Genomic DNA, 23,329 nt, shown 5'->3' on the forward strand with positions numbered 1-23,329 from the left:
AAAGAGCCACTGTGGCTAAGCAACAAAGTAAAAGAAGCAGGCAAAAAGATATCCTTTAAAAAGTGGAAGTTAAATTCTAGTGAAGAAAATAGAAAGCATAAACTCTGGCAAATGAAGTGTAAAAATATAATTAGGAAGGCCAAAAAAGAATTTGAAGCTAGCCAAAGACTCAAAAAGTAATAGCCTCTATATAAATCCATGGTACACCCACATCTTGAATACTGCGTGCAGATGTGGTCGCCCCATCTCAAAAAAGATATATTGGACTTGGAAAAGTTTCAGAAAAAGGCAACAAAAATGATTAGGGGTCTGGAACGGCAGCTGTGTGAGGAGAGATTAATAAGATTGGGACTTTTCAGATTGGAAAAGAGACGACTAAGGGGGATATGATAGCGGTCTATAAAATCATGACTGGTGTGGAGAAAGTAAATAAGGAAATGTTATTTACTCCTTTTCATAACACAAGAACTGGGGGTCACCAAATGAAATTAATAGGCAGCAGGTTTAAAACAAACAAAAGGAAGTATCTTTTTACACAACGCACAGTCAACCTGTGGAACTCCTTGCCAGAGGATGTTGTAAAGGCCAAGACTATAAGAGGGTTCAAAAAAGAACTAGATAAATTCATGGAGGATAGGTCCATGATTGGTTATTAGCCAGAGTGGGCAGGGATGGTGTCCCTAGCCTCTGTTTGCCAGAAGCTGGGAATGGATGATGGGGGATGGATCACTTGATGATTACGTGTTCTGTTCATTCCTCCTGGGGCACATGGCATTGGCCACTGTCAGAAGATAGGATACTGGTCTGGATGGACCTTTGGTCTGACCCAGTATGGCCGTTCTTATGTTCTTAATCCTTTACAGTCTGTTTTAACCCTTTCTGCTCTGCTGAGACTGCACTATCTAAAACACTAATGTCCTCTTTCTGCGTAAATCCAAAAGCCTTAATTCCATCCCCATCTCTTTGACCTGTCCAGTGCTTTTAACACCCTCAACTATTCCATTTTCCTTAATTTCTTTTCCCTTTGGGCTTTCACAATTCCATGGTTGACTGGTCTTCAGTGGTTATTTCACCTCTTCCTACTCTCTGCTAATGCCATGCAAGATTCCATCAGCAGCTTCTTTCTGCTTTTATTCCTTTTTGTCCCTGTCTCATGCTTGCAGTCCCATCTCTGTGCTGATTATTCCAAAGTCTAATTCTTACCCCTCTGTTAATATCAAATTATTTTTGACATGTCCTGCTGTCAGTTTAGAGTTTTAGCAAAACTAGAGCTTCCCTTCTTTTTTTGTTTTTGTCATCCATGTTCTCCTGTCGTACAATTTTGGATTCATCCTCATGACAGTCTTGTGCAGTAACTGAGCAGTGTAAAAAGAATCAGGTTTTTGACTTTGAAACTGTTGTTTAAGACTTAGCATTGCTTGTCAGGAGGTTCTTTCTCTTTTTTTAAATGGCTTGTTATAAAGGTTCTGTAATTGTGTCTGAGGTTGTTTGTAATTGCTGAAAGCTCTGTGATCAGACATTGTCCTGGTTTCTAATTGTAGTAAATCGTAGGTTTCACAACATCTTTCAGTGTTCACAGAATAACTGAGTGTCCATTTGATCTTTAAATTGCCATGGTGCTGTTGCTGTCTTTTTTTAATCCCTTTTACAAACAGAAAATATTCCCTCTTAATGATTGGATGGCTGCATTGAACTTTTTAACTATTTTTTTTCTTGTTTGCTTTTCTTACACTTAAAAAGGCACCATTTTATTTTTACTTGTAGCCCCATCTGTTTTGATATGATTGAAGAAGCATACATGACGAAATGTGGACACAGTTTCTGGTAAGATTTTATGTTAAGCAAAATGTCCGTTGATCATCCTGTAAATACTTTCATTATAGTGTGGTTAGAGATTGATTTGCACTGACACTTGGAACTTAATGTTGTTTCTTCATCATTTTGTTTTCCTGCTTAACCCATGTTGATTGTGACTGAATTAATGGGTAAAAATAGGATTAAAAATTGAGACCTACTAGTCAGAGGGCTAAGGCTAAGTGGCCAGAGTGAAAAATATTTGTGCTACCACATCACTTGTAACTTAAAGCACTTGTATATTGTTTATAGTATATTGTACTTATAGATAAAATATTGACTGTCAACTTTCTATTTAGTAAAGTTTTAAAAATTGTCGAGGATGTGATTTTGTTAACAAACTCCTTTTTGAGGGGAGAATTTACTTGTCACTCTTGAAACCAGGGCACCCCCCTTCCCTTGTCTTCAAATATCTGTTTTTTGCAAAGTTTTACTAGGAATTGCCATATTGGATCATACTCAACATCTGTCGACTGCAGTAACTAGTAACCTGTCTCCTGCAGTGGGTAGGGCTAGGTGCTTCAGAGGAGGGCAGAAGAATCCTGCAGAAGGCAGATGTGTTATAATTTGCCCACCGCATTAATCCTCCTTAATGATCTGATAGTTAGAGATCAGCTTGAAGGATAAAGCTTAATATCACATTTGCATTTTACATAAAGTTAGAATCAAAAACTCTTGTGAGTTTTATCATTCTTTTGGTACATCAACTGATCTTTTAGTAACATTTAACACTACACTCATCCTACAGATTAAGTTTTGTAGTGTGGAATATACTTCTCCCCTGCAGTATTATGCTTCCAGGAGAAGTAGCTGCTGACTTCTACAACTACGTGCCATATGCAGCATGTTGTGCTTGTTGCAAGTCCTTTAAAGTGTCCATGATACAGCACCAATCCAATAATATCAGTCCATTGTTCCAGTCGTTGATCTGAGGAGTGAGATACTAAAATAGTAATGTTACAGAGATGGATGATTGTCCTTGACAGCAAGGTGCACTGTCTGATTAGTGTGTCCCTGGGTTTCCTAGTAGTGAAGCAGAAAGCCCCTTATGGCGTGACATTTATTAATCCACTCTGCTGGAAGGAAGTGGGAGAAACTGAGACCAAAGATGCTTTGTCTGTGTTTCATTTAAAGTTACTGTGGGTGCCAGACAATCCTTTAGTCTAGGGATAATGCCGTTTACTAAGTTTTTTTACAATTCTGGCAAAGTTACTTTATACAGACTCCAGACACTGCTATCATGTACCGGGCTTACAAAAGTGGTAAAAGCTGCCAGAGCATTTATTGACTTCAGATGTAAGATATGGGTCTCCTGGTGGGCAAAGACACTTAGTGTATTACATACTGTCCTTCAACCTGATGTATATGCTGAGTGACGCTTCCTTAACCCAAGGCAGAAACATGATTGTGGCCTATCCAAGTTTTGGATATGAAGCTTTAAATTGCCCTTTTGCTTTAGGACATTACTAGTTAATATTGGAACATTCTGATATCATTCCTTTCTAGATATAGCTTTGTGCTCCATTTACAGTTGTTATCTAACAGGGCGTATGGAGCACCTCATCAAGTGCTGATATTATTTTTCTGCAGTTATCTGTACTACAGTTTCATTGTGCCTTTTTCCTCATGGCCTCTAACTTGTTTTCTTTCTTTCTTTCCTTGAATAGCTATAAATGTATTCATCAGAGTCTGGAAGATAACAACAGATGCCCCAAATGTAACTATGTGGTTGATAACATAGACCATCTTTACCCCAACTTTTTAGGTGAGTCTTAGGCTTAATTGTTTGAACTAGAAACACTGTCTCAGGATAAGAGTAAAGACAGCCTTGCAAAATTGTCCTGTAAACTTACAATTCTAGGTACAAAATCTACTCATCAGCCCTCATGCTTGTGACTATATCCGGTGGGGTGGGGCAGGTGGTGTAAATTGACATAGCACCCCTGACGTCAATGGAGCGATGCCCATTTACATTAGGGGAGGATCTGGCCCATTGTTATTGGTCTTCTATAAGAAGCAAAATGAAGACCATAGATTAAATCTTTATGAACTGATTTTACTCTACCTCTTACACCATATTTTAGACTATAAGGTATTTACAAGGTGCAGTCGTAAGATACTAGACTGTGTGTGATACAATTTTACTTGGGGTTTAGACTTGGGTTGCATGTGCCATGAGGCACCATATGGCATGTATATCTTAATTTTCCCATGTATTTCTATCCTAATGAATAAAAGTTGAAAGATTGAGGCAAGGGAAGGAAGAAAGTTGGACTAGGAAATATTGAGAAATACGTAAACTTTAGTAGTTTTGTGGGTTGAGCTGATATTTTAATCTTAAGTAAAATAACAAATGAGAGGTCACAGTGACATGAAAACTTTTCAAAAGCAATGATCTCTAATCCAAAATGTATTATTTTAAAAAATAAAGGACAATTCCTTCCCTTCCTCAGTAAGGGTTGGAACCTAGAATGATGGACTGGGCATTCTTAATCATGGAACTAGTCTGTGTCGGGAGTAAAGAAGGAAACTATAGTTACAAAACTTTACAAAAGAGAGGCAAGTGCATTTGGATCTGAATGGAATACCCTATATAAGGGCTTGTTTACACAGGAAACAAATCCTGCAGTGGCTAGCACATGCTAGTTACTCTGCACTATCTCCCTGTGCGGACACTCTTACCATGCACTGAGTGCCTTTGAGCACATTAGGTTAATGCACTTTGGAAGTGCATTAAGTTAAACTGGCTGAGGGCTATATTAGTGCACAGTAAATATGTCCACATGGTGAGTTAGTGCAGGGTAGCTAGTGCAATTTAAATTCACACCCAAACTTACTGCACACTAATTTCCTCATGTAGACAAGCTGTAAGGCCTTTGTTCTGCAGGTTATATTTAGAGGGTGAACCCCTGTGACCCCCATGGAGCTCCACTGAATTCTTTCAGAAAAATACAATTGCAATTGGGTGTTTGAGATTATTTAAAATCTTCTGTTCTATTTTTTCATGCCTTGATGTTTCATTCAGACTTTATCTTCCTGATTCACATTGACTCTCCAATATTTATGCAGCTGTGCACCTATATAAATCGTATTTCTGAGATTCTCCCCCCTCTAAGAATGTGGAAAGAAACATTCCTATTTAGAAAGTGCTCCTGTGCATGCACAAACTTCCTTTGTTACAATTACAGACTGAAATGTGGAAATATTTTTTTGGCCATTAAAGTGAGAGAGTGAACTACTCTGATATATAAACTTTTCTTTAATAAAGCTTTTTGAGGATTTTAAAGGAGCTCGAAAGAAACGGGCTTGTTGGGTGTATGGGGAACAGGGGTTGTTAGTCAAAGAGTGAGTAGGGGGAGACTATTTTTTGGTATAATTTTGTTTCACATATTGATTTAAATATTTAAAGAATGTGTTAGAAGCTAGTTGTTGTTTGGGGGCTTTTAAAATTTTTTTGGCCTGTTTGATGCTATTTGCTAATCTGCAGTGAATCAGTTACCACTTCATCTCTTTCACTCTTTTCTGATTGTACTTTACCCAGAGCTGAAACAATTAGTCTAATTAAATGATCATAGTAATTTAGAAAGATGAACTAAAGAAGTTTTGGGAACTACACCTGCCCCTTACTCCTGGTCCTGTTGTGTTTGTGTTTTTAAGGAAAAGTCTCTCCCATGTTGCTGTAGGAAAGACAAAAGAGAGAAAGTGAGTAGGTAGGGCGAATCAGTGAAACTGCTTGTAGATAACATTGTCAAATGTTCCCAGTAATCTGAAAAAAATATTTTTCTCTAATCTTTCAATTAGGTTAATCTTGTTGTTACAATTAACACTTAGTAGGTAAAACAGTCTTCAAGCAGAGTTTTTTTTTTTTTAATGTTCGTTAAGTTACCCACCCATCTCTTGCCTTAACATGGTGTTTTCTTTCTGATTGTTAGTGAATGAGCTCATCCTCAAACAGAAGCAAAGATTTGAGGAAAAGCGATTCAAACTGGACCATTCAGTGAGTAGCACCGTATGTTTCAACTCTTCTTACTTTGGTTTTATTAATGGTCTTGGATGGGAATTGCTGCATAGCCTAGGTTAATGCAGGACAAATCTCACTATTTATGTGAAGGGAAGAGTTTACTTTAAGGGGAATAAACCTATATCAGTAGCTTTGGATCACAGCAGCCATGTTCATTCTGGCTGTTCCTTCCTTCTCTGCCTTCCATCATGAATGTAGAAGCAAGCAGTTGTCCTACTTTAGATGTCATCAGACATACTTAATAGTAGGGCTGTTGATTAATCGCAGTTAACTCACACGATTTAACTAAAAAAAAATTAATCAGTTTTAATCACACTGTTAAACAATAGAATACCAATTGAAATATATTAAATAGTTTGGATGCTTTTGTACATTTTCAAATATTTGATTTCAGTTTACAACACAGAATACAAAGTGTATGGTGCTCACTTTATATTTTTTATTATGAATATTTGCACTGTAAAAATGATAAAACAAAAGAAATAGTATTTTTCAGTTCACCTCATACAAGTACTGTAGTACAATCTCTTTATCGTGAGAGTGCAACTTACAAATGCAGATTTTTTGTTTTGTTTTTGAGTGCAGTTATATAACAATGTGAAACTTTAGAGCCTACATGTCCACTCAGTCCTTTCTTGTTCAGCTAATTGCTCAGGTGGGGAGCATGTTTTCAGAAGTCTTAAAAGAGCAACAGTCCAATGCAGAAACTACAGAACCCGAATCACCAAAAAAGAAAATCAACCTTTTGTGGGTCGCATCTTACTCGGACGATGAAAATGAACATGTCAGTCCGCACTGCTTTGGATTGTTATCGAGCAGAACCTGTCATTAGCATGGAAGCATGTCCTCTGGAATGGTGGTTGAAGCATGAAGGGACATCTGGCATGTAAATATCTTGTCATGCCGGCTATAACAGTGCCATGCAAACGCCTGTTCTCATTTTCAGGTGATGTAAACAAGAAGCGGGAAGCATTATCTCCCATAAATGTAAACAAACTTGTTTGAGTGTTTGGCTGAACAAGAAGTAGGACTGAGTGGGCATGTAGGCTCTAAAGTTTTACATTGTTTTGTTTTTGAATGCAGTTTTTTTTACATAATTCTACATTTGTAAGTTCAACTTTCAAGATAAAAAGGTCAGTATGCAACAGATTGGGTAACTCCAGTTAAAGTAACAAACAGTTCAATTTAAACACAATACTGGATTAATTTTAATTTGGGGGGGGGGGGGGGGGAAGGGAAGTATTTAACTACGAAGAGATTAAGTGAGTACAAGTGTAAGGCATTAAAGTCAGAAATGGCTACAAGAGAAATAAAGATAATACTCTTTCTAGTAACTAAACTTAACAAACTAAACTTGATTCAAGGTAAAATCCTTACCACATGTTCCCAGTAACACTGCTGATCAAATTCTCAAGTCAGGATGTTCCTTCCCCCCTCCCCTTCCCAAGTCAAAAGGCTGGTTCCTTTGTTGTATTAGGTGGGGGAAAAAAAGGAGAGGGAGAGATGTGTTTTTGCCCCTCATTGCTGTAATCCAGTCACCCTTTGTAGTGGATTCTTCTGAGGATTACCCCCAAAGCAAAATTTATTTAAACCATAAAGAATGTGATGTGGAGTCTGGGGGTGAAGGTGGCCCCATGGTTGCTCTTCTTCCCTGTGTATGCTGAAATGTATCCCATCCCATCTCCTAGAACTGGAAGGGACCTTGAAAGGTCATCGAGTCCAGCCCCCTGCCTTCACGAGCAGGACCAACTACTGATTTTGCCCCTGATCCCCAAGTGGCCCCCGCAAGGATTGAACTCACAACCCTGGGTTTAGCAGGCCAATGCTCAAACCACTGAGCTATGTAGATTTGCCTTGCCTCCTTCTTGCTGTTTTAGGGACCCTGTTTACTAAATCAGTGTTAATTGAGGTAAACACTTATTTCTTTGTTTAGGACAGACTTATTTAATCCCTCCTGCCTAGTCAGGGCTGTCTCAATTGAACATGTGCTACCGACATCATGCAGGGGGAATTCTTAACTTTACATATAATGTTACTACATACATTTCACAATGATATTGGCCAATGAGTTATTTTTCAAATGACCTCACAAAGCATATTTTGTACAAAGTTTATTACACTGTGTATGTTATGAATACAGGGGTGCATTTAGTCAGAATCTCTCTCCTCTTATTTTCCCTTAGGAATTTGTCCTGCTCCCTATTGATAGCACACTTATGAGAAACACACCACTAGGTTCTTCTGTGATACAGATAACTATCATGGAAACTTACTGTCATGAGTGTATTCCAAAAATACTCATGTTTACATTTTGGCAGCAAATAAAAATACCTACTAGACACTTGTATACTAACAAACTTTATGTATGTTTGCTTTCTTTGTTCTAAATTTGCATTTTCAATATTGAGAAGAAATTCAAGTTGCATTTAAAAAAAAAAAAAAAGTGAAACCTGCACTACAGAAACCTGTAGGGAGTTCTTGCTTAATTAAAAGACCATGTTGAAGTATCCCCAAGTCTTCCTGTCCAGTTGAATTGGACCTTCAGCTAAAAGCACCTGTAATAGCTAACCGATTTTGCCCAGTCCCTTTAATAATTGTTTAAAGCAAGTATAATAATGTATACCATAAGCAAATGTGGCATCTTTATCCATACTACATGTGAATCATGCACCTCAAGGAGCTGACTTATTTCTTTAAAAATGTGTATTCCTCATTTTATTGGAATGTTTTCCCTAAATTTGCTTATTCAGCCTGATGTATCCATTTAGCAATGTGGAGATTATTTTTTATTTCTGCAGAATTCTGTTTTCCTCTAAGCCTAGCCCTTCTTATAATTACACCTCTACCCCTATATAACGCGACTCGCTATAACACTAATTCGGATATAACGCGGTAAAGCGGCACTCCGGGGGGTGGGGCTGCACGCTCCGGCTGATCAAAGCAAGTTCAATATAGCGCGGTTTAACCTATAACACGGTAAGATTTTTTGGCTCCCGAGGACAGCGTTATATTGGGGTAGAGGTGTATACCCTTTTTTAAGGTCTCCTCAAATAAAAATTCTTGGATCTTCAAAGATATCACTAATTTTAAATTTACAAGTATTCTGAAATATTTTGTCCAAAATAAACTTTGCATGGGGCAATGTCAAATGAGAAAAAAATGTTTTCTGTAACGCCAACATTTATTCTGTTCTTCCTATTTTTTCCATTCTTACTGGAATCCAGCATGTGTTAGAAGATATTTCAGGTTGTATTAGTTTGTTTCAAATCAAATGGACTTGTTTTAATATTATATAACTTTTTCCAGTAGCTTAGTGCCAGATTAAAATTGAGATCTTTTGTATTCATGATTTCCTTAAACTATCTACTAAGCATTTTATAAAAGGAAATACAGTTGTATGTGGATGACACTCATTTTTTTTCTTATGGCTAAAATTTTTGGATTGAGCAGGTTATTTACAACACTTCTAATTTAAATGTAGTTTGTTTGACTTTCTGAGGTGTAAGTATTGTCAACTTATTTCTAAACCAAAAATTTTTGATTGTTGAAATACTTAAAAATTATTTCTCTAGTCAGTTAATTGCACTCTAAGATTTTTTTTTATTAATTTGAAAACTGGATTGTCCCATATAGAAATAGTTATACGTAGAAATGGATTAACCACAGTGTAAAGAATTGTTGCTGCTGTCCAAATTGCCCTAATTATTAAAATATGGATGTCTTAAAAGTGCTGAAATAGGATCTTGTTTATCTCACACACATATACCCTCTCCTAACCCTACAAGCCACCTATTAGGAGTTATTTCAACTTTTTCTATTATATTAAAATCCAATGTGTTTCAGCATGAGAGACTTGTGAAGGAGAAATGGAACCTATCACTTCAGAAATGAACATCTTGAAATGAAAATGTGCTTTTCTTTACTTGATAAATGTAGTATATTCTTGTTACATTACTCATACTTGGTGCTGTAATGCACACATGCCATAGCAAAACAATAAACTTTGCTTATGCACAATATTGGGTTGTTTACCGCTTTTATCCCCAGTCCTGTGAACGCATATGCTTAACTGAAAATGCGTGAGTAGTCCATAAATGAAAATCGGAGAACTTTCACCAAACTCTTAGATCCTGCAGCGTAATAAAACATCTTGATGTTTAATAAAAAAAGTCAGTTTTTATCTGGCTTTGTTTCTTAGTGAGAGCTAAAGATTTCTCTACTTGTTTTGCCAATTCCTGAAGTTAATAATAGCACCAGACTTGTGGTAAACACACAGGTTATTACCCAGGGTTCTTTCAAGAAATAAATCAGGAGACACGGCCATCCGACCGATAGATGGCTGGCACAAACAGGACAACATGAGTGCTTTCACTTAAAGCTAAACTTTACTTAGACTCAAGCACTTACACACGTCCGCAACAAGATTAGTAAAACACCCCCAACCCTTGATAATTACCAAAGCTGAGTGTGGCTCTCGAGGTGCACAGTGACAGCCCGTCTGCCGTTGGGGAACACAAGATGCATCCAAAGGGAGAGACCAGTCCTGAAGAGTCCCCACATGAGTCCCCCATCTCAAGCTTTTTCCCCTTTATTTATACGTTAGTAATAGAATGACATGTCCCTTAAAGAAAACTTGTTAAGCAAGCAGTTCCAATGGGCAAGCAAGAGGTTCCTTCTGATTATTGATTAACCAGGTGTAGGTTTTTCCAGAGCTTGCAGCCTTGAGACCCCAATAGACATTCCTGGGGGTACATCCTGCTCTTTTAAAATGCATGTATCAGCAACTTCAACACAATTCTTATCAGGAAGGATGCGGGGTCAAGCTGCCTTTCTGAGGCACCCTAACCCCCCCTCCCCTCCTGTCTTGGTCAAGCTGCATGGCCACTTTACAGCCTGCTGACTAGGTTGCTTTTGAACAATAAGCCATAGTGGTTTTAGGCACTTTACTGGTTTGTCAAAGTCTCCCCATACAAGGTCTACCTTACAGCTCTACCCTAGCATAGGGTAGTTCATCAAACTACTTCCCCTACAAGATAAGTTGTTGCTGGGGTGTGATATATCACAGGATAAATAACTGTTTCCTATACCTTTTGGGGAATTCTTCTTTTTGAAAACTACTTTGTTGTGTACTTTACAAAGGATGAAATACTGCAATACTAGTTTAAATATCTTATGTCAAATAACTGACTGGTATTTACCTTCTCTTCCTCTGCTCTCTTGTCCTTTTTTTAGAATGGACACAGATGGCAGATATTTCAAGATTTATTGGGAACTGATCAAGATAACCTTGACTTGGCCAATGTTAACTTGATGTTGGAGCTGCTTGTGCAAAAGAAGAAGCAGTTGGAGGCAGTAAGGAGCTTTTCTTGTCTTATTTCATTTACTAATAAATTGTGATTAATCACAGGCATCTTCCTTCCAAAAAGATTTCCTTGTTTCTGCAATGGAATCATAATGCAGAATTAATCTTAGGGTTTTCTATAGGATCCCATTGCTCTAGTATTGAGCGCTTCTCCATCTCACTGACTTTCATGACAGCAACCTATGTCCAGTATTGGAGTATGATGCAATAAACACTTATTTATGATCTCACTTGAGGCAGGATCATGCTGAAGGGAAAGCTGAGAGAAAATTTCAGTGGGAAAGGGAATACAGTAAGTGGCAGTTAGAGTACACGGTCTTTCTTTGATATAATTAGACATTTGCTAAGTGAACATTTCACTTCAATGTAAAATTTGAGGATCTAACTAAACAATAACCCTATAAGGGGGAGTTCCATATGTTTACTAATTTATTTGCACTTGAAGGAGTTACTGTGAAACATGAGATTTTTAGCTCTTATAGCTCCCAATGTGAAGCCAAGAGAATTTGAGTGATCAGCATCTCTGAAAATCAGGACTTTTTTTTAATGCTTAAAGGAAAACTGTAGTTGTCTTGTGTATCATAGCAGTATGAATGTTTATAAGGTACAAAGCAGTCTGTCACTGAATAAACTGAAGTCTTTGTTTTTGTATAATGTTATAATTGGTATTTGAGTATAATTCTGGAACTGGCTATCTTGCTGGAAAATGATCAGCTGAAACTAACAATGTGTTAGGAGACAGGCCTAATGCAACCCAGTCGATGAAGAAGTGTGTGTGTAAGAGGGGAAGTGGTCTAATATTGGATGTGGAATTAGCTGGCAGTTGATACATGGATGGGCAGACTTTATGCCAGTGGCATGTACATTAGAACAATAATTTTTGATTAAGAACTCTTGGAGGCTTTCAGGATCAATTAAGTCATAATCTTTTTGCTCGGTTCCGGTGGGGAAACGAAATACACTAAAGAAAAATCCCTTTTACATTTCTGGTAACAATTGCTATATTAAATGTAAAAGAGGTCTTTTAATCAGATTGTGTGGGATTTACACGTATACTTTCCTGTGTATAGAGGGCAGACCCCCTTGGGGGTATTGTTTAAAGTTCTCCATTGGGCTGGGGTCAGACTTCATAGTAAATCTGTTTTCTTCTGGAAGTCCTGGAATGACACACATGAAACACATCAGGTTATCACCACAAATATGATTGAGCAGAGAGCTTTGAAATGGAGAGCTGATATCCTGTTCAGTTATAAGACTATCCTCTTCAGAATAGAAGCATCATATAGGTGTTGGAATAGTAATGCTTCACTTACACTTTTGGAGGTACCCATTCCGATTTAAAAACTGAAAGTATTCCTCTGTAAATTTTACCTACCTCCTTTTCTGGTTATTATGGAACCATCTTACAATAGCAAAAGAACCAGACCAGAAAAGTAGTTTATCCCATCCTTCTCAGCTGTTTTTTTTCCCCCCATAATGGATCCCTGATGCCCTTTCCCCCGGCCCACCTTTGAGCTACTGTAAATGAGTTTTTCTAAGATCTGTGCAAATTGCTCTTCCATATGCCAGTCCCGTATTAGTGCTGCACTGATGTTAGGAGTAGTGAGAGAGAATCTACATTCCTGTTTCCTTCTTGCCGCCTCAAGGTTCTGGTCATTGCAAAGAAAAACGTAAAGAATTAATTTATTTGGGAAACGGAAACACCTCTTTCCCTTTCCCAAAACAGTTAATCTTCACTAGCAAATTTATTTTCTGTTACAGAAGCTCTTTTTGTGCTTTGTGAAATGTTCATTTGGGGAAAGGGTTGTCATTTTCTGAAACCAAATTATTCCACTTGAGCATGTTGATTGATTAGAGGTGAAAGCTCAAGATCTGCCAACAGTGGAAGATGAGCAACCTTTGTTCCAAAAGGGTCTGAAATCACTCCAAGTGGGATGAGAGTGAAAAATGTGCTTTGCCTATTAACCACTTGTAATACACAAAAGGAGAATATTTGTGTAATCTAATGTAAAACTTTGCCATGTGCCAACCAGAACTTTGAAACCTAGAAGCAAAGCAAAACCACCTTACTTGTAATTGTGACTTAATGTGCTGCTCCTTTCCCCTACTTCTAAATGAAAGTGATTTGTTTCCATGCCTGCTGTGAATTGTGCATTAAATTTATCTACCTTTTCTCTTTAAATTTAATTTTCTGTTACAGGAGTCCCATGCTGCCCAACTACAGATCCTTATGGAATTCCTCAAGGTTGCCAGGAGAAATAAAAGAGAGGTAGCAGATTTTGTTTGTTTTCGCTACTGGGTGAGGCCTTTTAAAGAAGGAAAATAGGTCAGCCTGAAATGATCTCCTCACTGCGAAGAAAATTCTCAGCTGCCCAGGGATATTTGAAATACACCTCTACCCTGATATAACACAACCCGATATAACACGAATTTGGATATAACGCGGTAAAGCAGTCCTCGGGGGGGGGCTGCGCATTCCAGCGGATCAAAGCAAGTTCGATATAACGTGGTTTCACCTATAACGCGGTAAGATTTTTTTGGCTCCAGAGGACAGCGTTATACCGGGGTAGAGGTGTACCTGGATTTCAAGGAGAATAGATCAGTTTAAATACGAAGCTTTGGTCTTTAACCTACATTGCCTTTTTGTTTCATATTGTGGTTTGCATACATGTAGAGAGGGGAAATTGTAAAGGAAAGAGTGCGTGCTGGCAACTTGTGGCAAATTCTTGAAACAAGATGCAAGTGTGAGGGGAAAATGAAAAGTGAGGGAGTGAAGGCTGGTAGGCACCTTTTAAAATTGTTTTCAAAATGTATCAAAAATGTCAATGTTTTCAGGATCTGGAAGAATGTTAATTTCACGCAGTCACAGTACCAAATGGGGATAAGTTACAAAAAATCAGTAAGAACAAAGAATTAATATAAAGGCACTCAGGATGGTGGATTTTTTTTTTTTAAATGGGCAGAAAATAACAATGAGATTAAAATAGGAAAAATAAAAGGAAGGTAATACAGCACAGAAAAAATCCAAAACATGAATAATCAAAAGTGTGGGAAGAGGGACTTAGAAAGTAATAATGCCAAAATGGAACAAGAGACATGGAGGTGATGGTGGATAGAAAATTGGCTCTTCTACCAACATACAGCATTACAAACTCGTATTTCATGTAGATTCCCCCTCCCTTTTTTTGGGAGAGAGAGTTGATGTGTAGGTATCATGTCCAAAACCATGGAAGTGGTGGTTCCATTTGTAATGAAACTGCACCTGGAATATTATACAATGCTGCAAACCTTAGTATCAGAAATATACCAACCAATTGGAAAGAATTGCAATAAAAAGTCTCCAAAATGGCTGGGGATCTGGAGGGGTTGATTTTTGATGAAAGATTTAAAGTAGAACATGTATAGCTTTGCTGTTTGACTAGTGAGGGGGGCAACAAGAGTGTAAGCCTAAAGTATTATCAGGCTGTAAATACCAATGATAGCAGAGGAACTGTCCAGAGTGGCCAAGAAAGTTATAAAGCCTGATTCAAAGCCCATTGAAGTTGATGGCACTCTTCGGTAGATAAGGCCCCTGGGGAGGAGTAATGGGATGGAACAGAGACAGAGAAATTTAGGTTCAATATCAGGAATAATTTCTTAAATACAGGGTTTATTAGACTAGGAGTAACTTCCAATATGAAAGCACTATGATTTACATAGTTTAAAACTAGATTCTAACAGACTGCAGTTCTGCATTGGTTGGGCATGGTCTTCGATAACCCTAATGGATCTCTTCCCTCTCTATTTTCTGTACTTTATAAAGCATGCACCTTGTAGTTCTTAACCCTGCTTCTCTTAAACGTTTTAATGCACAATTTAAAAGAAGGAAGGGTAAAAAACTTTGCTCAGAGAAGTATGTTCATTTTGGGTGGTAATAGAACTTGGATTGGTTTGTTCATGTGTTTAGCACCTATCTTAGTATTCAGTTAGGGTGACCAGATGTCCCGATTTTATAGGGACAGTCCCCATATTTGGGGATTTTTCTTAAATAGGTACCGATTAACTCCCACCCCCATCCAGATTTTTTCACATTTGCTATCTGGTCCCCTTATCTTCAGTATCTCTGCTTTCATCTTAAATAAACAAAAACCTCTAGCTGTTATGGTTATGAAGAAAACTTCAAAAATTTGAATCAAGATAGGTCTTCACTGCAAAGTTAACTTGGCTCTTACTCTGGCATTACCCCGCTCCCCTCCCATCCACACACATAATCCTTTCACCTGAGTTTGATGCTTTCAACTCAAGCTAGCTGGTTTGTCTGTGGCTGAAGGCTAAAACCTGAGTGAGGCTTCCATTTGTATGCCTAGAAGGACAAACAAGTTCTCCCAAAAGAATCAAAGCGGCTCAGCTTGCAGCAGTACAAAGAATTCCTAGCAATGCACCCGGGTGAGTGCGGCACCAGTCAGGACACTGTAATTCTAGTATTGTTTTGCACTGTGGCTGCTCATTCCCAGCTGAGGCTAACCTTGCGTGCTGGTCACCTGAGTTAACTTTGCAGTGGAGACATGCCTCTAGTGCAGGGGTGGGTAAACTACGGCCTGTGGGCTACATCCGGCCCACCAGCCGTTTTAATCTGGCCCTCGAGCTCTTGCTGGGGAGCGGGTTCTGGGGCTTGCCCCGTTCTGTGCGGCTCCCGCCGGGGAGCAGGGTCGGGGCTGGTCCGCACGGCTCCCAGAAGCAGCGGCCCCTATGCATAGGGGCAGCCAGGGGGCTCCACTCCACACGCTGCCCCTGCTCCAAGCGCCACACTCGCAGCTCCCAATGGCTGGGAACTGTGGCCAGTGGGAGCTGCAGGGGATGTGGCGGCGCGCAGCAGAGTTGCCTGGCCGCGCCTCTGCATAGGAGCCGGAGGGGGACATGCTGCTGTTCCAGAAGCTCCTTGAGGTAAATGCTGCCTGGAGCCTGCATCCCTGAACTACCCCTCCCTGTGCCCCAATCCCCTATCCCAGCCTTGATCCCCCTTTGAACCCCTCGGTCCCAGCTCAAGCACCCTCCTGCACCCCAAAGCCCTCATCCCCAGCCCCACCCTAGAGCCTGCATCCTGAGCCAGAGCCATCACCCCATGAGAGATGAGGGTCCCAGAGCCTGGGCTCCAGCCTGAGATCAAACATTTACACTGCAGTTTTACAACCCCACAAGCCCAAGTTAGCTGACATAGGCCAGCTGCGGGTGTCTAATTGCAGCATAGATGTACCCTAAGAGCAAGTTGGGTTAGAAAAGCTCTTTTTCTGTAGAGTGGCAAGTGTCTGTTTTGATTTTTTGGCATAATTTGATATTCCTTTAAGATATATGGTTTGGAAGCGACATTTCCTAACCTGCTGCAGTACATTATTATTACAGGATTTTCTAAACAGAGGTTGATTTTTTTTTTCATAACACTTGTGTTGCAGTTCCTAGACAAGCTAGATAAATTCCTTGTCTGATACTGTACGCTTGATAAGGTCCCAGAGTGAATTTACCTGTGTCATTCTGGATACCAGCATATTCAAAGTACATAATAAACAGCTACAGCCCTAGTTGCAAGGACATTGGAACAAGTTATATGCCTATAAGGTGGTTGAAATAACATGTATTGTAAACCACCAAATAGATTAGATACTATTATTTTTGAAGCTGTAAGTCCTAAGATTCTTACTGACTTTTTATTCTCTTACTTTGTAAAAGTAGCTTCTTGGAATTCTATATTCAGAGTCTCTTGATGGCTCCAGATCAGATTGGCTCATTTTGAGTTTATAAATTTTTTTTTTCCAACTCCTAAAACTGAAAACTCAGTCTGGATTCAGAACATGGAGCTCCATACTTTTGGGCTCTCACATCACCAACAATAAAAATTCTGCAATTAGAATTTGTGATAACTGTTTGTGAGCCAGCATAGAATCTATCTGTCTTAATTGTGTTGGGTCTGAAATAGAAATAAATAATAAAGCTTTTATTTTGGTCAGAAAAGTAACCAAATGCTCCTGGATGCTCTTAAGGAGAAGGTCTATAGTTATAAGAAGATGCTACACCTCTACCCCGATATAACGCGACCCGATATAACATGAATTCAGATATAACACGGTAAAGCAGTGCTCCGGGGCGGGGGGGCGCACGCCGGCGGATCAAAGCAAGTGCGATATAACGCAGTTTCACCTATAACGCGGTAAGACTTTTTGGCTCCCGAGGACAGCGTTAAATTGGGGTAGAGGTGTACTTTTATGTACTTGCACTTTGGAGCAGAACATGACTCAGTTCTTAAGTTGAAAAAACATCTTTCAATTTCATGTTCATTGGTCCTCTAAAAGGGAAATGTAAGTTGTAGCAATTGCAGAAGAATCTCCCATTATAGTTCCTTGTTTTCACATGCTCGTAACTTTCTAAAACACTGATCTTTTGGGGCTGAAGTTATCCATGCATGGTTTCTTCACAAAGGTGTTTTTTTTTTTTTTTTTTTTTTTTTTTTTAAATTTGAGCAAAATCCTTTTGAGTTTGGAAACATGGTGCAAAAATAACTTTCCCCGTGTAATTAAAATATTCTAACCACCTTTCCTAGAAAAAAATCCTATGAACAAAAATGGCTTAAGTTTGAAACTCATGGATACCAATGCCTTTTAAACAAAGCAGAAGTACAACTTCTTTGAAAAGTATGTATTAATCATTCATAATAGAAAATCTATTTGTGTGCAGTGCAAATTTAACATGGACATGTGTTTTCCATGTGTGTGCATGGTTAATTAAGTATACATTTCTTAGTTCCTTGATCCGACAATCTCTTCTGCTGAAAAAGGTGTAGAGCAAGGGGCTTGCTAAGGTCAAGCTAAACAGCTCTGGAATATTTTTTAGCTTTTCTTTAATAAAAAAAAAAAAATGCAAACCCCAGTTACAATTGCACAGTTAAAATAACAATGTTAAAAGTTAAGGTTTCACAACAGCATTGTTAACTCAGCCACATTGCGCAAATGCAATTTTTTTTTTGGTCTGGTTTAATTTAATTTTTTATATATATATATATATATATATATAATTTAAAATCACACATTGTCTCATGGTGTATTTACATATATTTAATTTAAAAACACTTCTAAAATTAGTTGGCCAGTATCATTTACAACAAAAGGGAAAAACATCTCTCAACTGTACACTTAACTATAAAGAAAGAGCTTACCAGTTGCTCCTTAGACAGATTCCAGTGCTTTTCACTGTTATGAAGCCCACCAAACTTCGGAACGATTATGTCCCAAGTCTTGTCATCTGCAGAAAATATTTTGACCCCATATATCCAAATGTAGGATCTATGGGTGTGAGCGCATTAGTTTATCTCAAGTGTCATATTTGTGCATAGGGAAAGCGGTCTATTGATACACATATTCATGAACATAGCTTGTGGAGCTCTAACATAAATATTATTTTTCATCTTTATTGGAATTTGTGAATTTTTTCTAATAGCATACTCTTAATGCTGCATTAAGTCTTTTGCATTTAATTAATGAGGCCCCATGTGTCATGTGATGAGTATTATTTTTCAGCAGGTGAGTATCCCAGAGGAGCAGAGTAATCCTGAAGTGTTGCAGTTTTGCTCTGCTGAAATTGCCTGTTCAGTATTTCAGAATAGTTATCTTTCTGCCTCATCAATATGTCTCAAACTTTTTGTTCCTTCCCTATAATGAAGATGTGAAATTGTAGAAATAAGGATACTTAGTGTGGGATAATCGCAAGGAATTAGAAGCATGAATTCTCCAGGGTTGCGATTAGCTCTTGCTAATCACTTTACCTGTCAAACCTTATTGCTTAGTATCTACACACATGGACAGGATAATGAGTAGGCAAGGGGAGGTGACAAAGCTAGAAATCAATCATTCTTCCATTGTGTCACAAATTCTTGATTACATTCCATGACTCCTGAGGTGGATTTACAGTTGTTGTAGGACTTTCCTAGCCCCTGTCTTTAAAAACTCAGTTATTTAAGCTTCTTTACATATCAAGCTTTTTAATAAGGGATATTAGAACTGAATTAGATGACAGTAAGCCTAGAAAATTGCTAGTATGTAGGGAACAAAATGAGACTTTAATCTATTATGTATTCATTGATACATGTGTCTGACTCACTTTGTTTTGATAGGTTTTTTTTGCTCAAATGATAAAGTGGTGATGCTGTCTCATACTAAAAGGAACCTTATTGGACTCATGTGCTTTTGATAGTGCTTGGCGTTCAATACCTATGTAATATAATTTTTATAATAGTACTCAGTTATGTTGTTAATATAACCAAAACTAAAGTCTCATATTAACTGTTTCTACTATGGTTTTCTCTGTGCTGCATTGACTTGGAGGCAGAGCCAGATTGGGATAGGATTGGCTCCACCCATTTCAGGATACAGCCAGTTCTGTTCCCACAGACTTGCGGGCATCCCTGTTTTTTTTTTTTTGCAGAGCATAGGGATTTTCTCCTCCACAGCTAGCAGCAATTTTCCCTCTCAGGGAGACCACAAAATAGAATGGGGTGGGCAAACTTTTTGGCCCGAGGGCCATATCTGAGTATAGAAATTGTATGGTGGGCCATGAATGCTCACAAAATTGGGGTTGGGGTGCAGGAGGGGATGAGGGCTCTGGCTGGGGGTACAGGCTCTGGAGTGGGGCTGGGGATGAGGGGTTTGTGGTGTAGGAGGGTGCTCCAGGCTGAGACTGAGGGGTTTGGAAGGTGGGAGGGGGATCAGGGCTGGAGCAGGCGGTTGGGGTTTGTGGGGGAGTGTGGGCTCTGGCTGGTGGTGCAGGCTCTGGGTTGGGGCTGAGGAGTTTGGGGTGCAGGAGGGTGCTCCAGGCTGGGACCGAGGGGTTCGGAGGGGGATCAACGCTGGGGTAGGGGGTTGGGGCATGGGGGGGGTGGGGCATTGGGGTGTGGTTCAGGGGTGCAAGCTCCAGGTAGCACTTACCTCAAGCAGCTCCCGGAAGCAGCGGCATGTCCCCCCTCTGTCTCCTACGCAGAGGCAGGGCCAGGCGGCTCTGCTGCGCACCGCCCTGTCCGCGGGCGCTGCCCCTGCAGCTCCTATTGGCCACAGTTCCAGGCCAATGGGAGCTGTGGGGGTGGCGCTTGGGGCAGGGGCAGTGTGCGAGCGGAGCTCCCTGGCTGCCCCTATGCATAGAAGCTGGAGAGGGGACATGCCGCTGCTTCTGGGAGCTGTGCGGAGCGGCCCAAGATCTCGCTCCCCAGCGGGAGCTTGAGGGCCAGATTAAAACAGTTGGTGGGCCGGATGCGGCCCATGGGCTGTAGTTTGTCCGCCCCTGAAATAGAGGATAAGACTGTGATGACATTAAGATGGAGAAGAAATGCCAATCCGCTCAGTCCTTCATGGAGGAACAAACCTTTCTTGTCATATGGGAGTTTCCCTCTGTATGTTGTCCAGTTCCTCTTTATCTCTGGCCACTTCAGTTTCTACTGGTACAGTCACAGCACCACTTCTTACAAGGGTACTTTCTGGTATCTTTCCCAGAGCAGAAAAAGCTGTAGGGGTTTCTCACTCTCTGGGACAGCTGTACCTCTCTTATTCCTCTCCCCCTCCCCCCCAGCCCTTGCCTCAGCTGCTGTTATTGCTAACCATCCAGCCTCATTCTGTGGTGCCTAGCAACCTTCCTTCAGTGGTTCTGTTTTTTTTTTTTGAGCAGTCTGTTGTTACTTTCATCTCCCTTCTCCCATTCTTTCTCTTTCTCTCTAAGCAAAGGCAATAGTGAATTTATTCACTGTAGGCGATCTTCCCCTGTCACTTTTCCTAGCTGAGCTTGAAGGAGCATTACTACTGCTTCTCCACCTAGCTCTGTCCAAGAGCCTCCAAAGTCATTTTCCCTTACCAAAGTTAGACAGGATTTTTTTTTAAGAGAAACTTAACATTCTTAATGATTCACATGATGACTTTCCTCCCTCGAGAGTTCTGCTTTCTGCTTAAAAGATCCTGAATTCAGGGCTTTGTTCCTGACACCACTCTACAAATCAATAAAAAGGGAAAGTTTCTCCTTCTTGGTGGAATTCAACTAGGGGGGCAGGGAGAAACCACTCCTCTGCAGAGAAAGGTGAATTATCCTGAGTGGGTGTCCCAGATTCATCAACTATCTGCATATCTGCCTGGAACCTCCAGATTCCAAACTTCACAAGTAAAGATAAAACAGACTATTGGGATATATGCCTGTCTTCTTCCAAAAAGCTCTGCATTCCTTTTCACTTGTTGTTCAAAGGCTTCATAACGTGACATAAGAGGTTGTGATATCAAAAACATATGGGATTTCCCAGTAAATGTAGGAGACTCAAAAATTCTTTGCAAACTAAGCTCTTCCACAATGGATGTGGCAAAAGCTTCCACAGCAAGACATCAACAGTCTGTCTGTCTTGCTCAGGTTCTTCTGACCAATGATCTCCAGAGACTTATCCCAAAGAGGAAAAGATCTGAAATTTGTGCTTTGTAAGTCGGTGGAGTGCGTCCACACTCCGAGGCTAGCGTCGACTTTCGGAGCGTTGCACTGTGGGTAGCTATCCCACAATTCCCACAGTCTCTGCTACCCATTGGAATTCTGGGTTGAGCTCCCATTGCCTGATGGGGCAAAAACATTGTCGCGGGTGGTTTTGGGTACATGTTGTCAGTAGTCCCTCCCTCCGTGAGAGCAATGGCAGACAATTGTTTCGCGCCTTTTTTTCTGCACAGACGCTATACCACGGCAAGCTCAGCCGCTGCTGTTGTGTCCTGGGTGTTGCTGGCAGCAGGCGGTGCAATAGGGCTGCAAACCATCGTCATCGAACGACTGCTTCCACTGCCACTCTGCTCTCCTGCTCTGGCAGCAGATGCTATACCACAGCAAGCATGGAGCCCGCTCAGCTCAAGACAGCAGTCATGAACATTGTAAACACATCGCGCATTATCGTGCAGTTTATGTTGAACCATAACCTGAAAAACCAGGCGAGGAGGAGGCTGCGACTGCAGCGCGGTGATGAGTACATGGACACAGAACTCTCTCAAACCGCAGGGCCCAGCGCTTTGGAGATCATGCTATTAATGGGACAGGTTATAGCTGTGGAACGCCGATTTTGGGCCCAGGAAACAAGCACAGAATGGTGGGACCGCATAGTGTTGCAGGTCTGGGATGATTCCCAGTGGCTGTTTCGCATGCGTAAGGGCACTTTCATGGAACTTTGACTTGCTTTCCCTTGCCCTGAAGCGCAGGAATACCAAGATGAGAGCAGCCTTCACAGTTGAGAAGTGAGTGGCAATAGCCCTGTGGAAGCTTGCAATGCCAGACAGCTACCGGTCAGTTGGGAATCAATTTGGAGTGGGATCACAGCAGCCCCCACAGTAATTTGCCAAGTAGCCAACGCAATCACTGAGCTGCTACTATCAAGCGTAGTGACTCTGGGAAATGTGCGGGTCCTAATGGATGGCTTTGCTGCAATGGGATTCCCTAACTGTGGGGGGGCGATAGATGGAACGCATATCTCTATCTTGGAACCGGAGCACCAAGGCAGCCAGTACATAAACCGAAAGGGGTATTTTTTCAATGGTGCTGCAAGCACTGGTGGATGACAAGGGACATTTCACCAACATCAACGTGGGATGGCCAGGAAAAGTACATGACGCTCGCATCTTCAGGAACTCTGGTCTGTCTGAACGGCTGCAGCAAGGGACTTACTTTCCAGACCAGAACATACCATTGGGGATGTTGAAATGCCTATAGTTATCCTTGGGGATCCAGCCTACCCCTTAATGCCATGGCTCATGAAGCCGTACACAGGCAGCCTGGACAGTAGTCAGGAGCTGTTCAACTCTAGGCTGAGCAAGTGCAGAATGGTGGTAGAATGTGCATTTGGACGTTTAAAAGCACGCTGGTGCAGTTTACTGACTCGGTTAGACCTCGGCGAAACCAATATTCCCATCGTTATTACTGCTTGCTGTGTGCTCCACAATATCTGAGAGAGTAAGGGGGAGACATTTATGGCGGGATGGGAGGTTGAGGCAAAATTGCCTGGCCGCTGATTACACGCAGCCTGACACCAGGGCGGTTAGAAGAGCACAGCAAGGCGTGCTGCACATCAGAGA

The 23,329-nt window shown here is 40.5% G+C and overlaps 1 protein-coding gene across 10 annotated transcripts in view; it reads left to right on the forward strand.

Moving 5' to 3' along the window:
- COP1 (COP1 E3 ubiquitin ligase) overlaps positions 1-23,329 on the forward strand; it is a 236,435-nt gene that overhangs the window by 32,084 nt on the left and 181,022 nt on the right. For 7 of the 10 annotated variants that reach the window (XM_065554554.1, XM_065554553.1, XM_065554549.1 and 4 more), the window contains exons 2-6: positions 1,765-1,824; positions 3,522-3,619; positions 5,787-5,863; positions 11,108-11,227; positions 13,438-13,506. In XM_065554554.1, coding sequence (XP_065410626.1) covers positions 1,765-1,824; positions 3,522-3,619; positions 5,787-5,863; positions 11,108-11,227; positions 13,438-13,506 — 424 coding nt within the window. The remainder of the gene's footprint in view (positions 1-1,764; positions 1,825-3,521; positions 3,620-5,786; positions 5,864-11,107; positions 11,228-13,437; positions 13,507-23,329) is intronic. The other 3 variants (XM_065554550.1, XM_065554548.1, XM_008166539.4) reach the window with 1 other exon arrangement.

Source organism: Chrysemys picta, chromosome 8 (genome assembly GCF_011386835.1).
Source record: "Chrysemys picta bellii isolate R12L10 chromosome 8, ASM1138683v2, whole genome shotgun sequence".
Classification (NCBI taxonomy): Eukaryota; Metazoa; Chordata; order Testudines; family Emydidae; genus Chrysemys; species Chrysemys picta.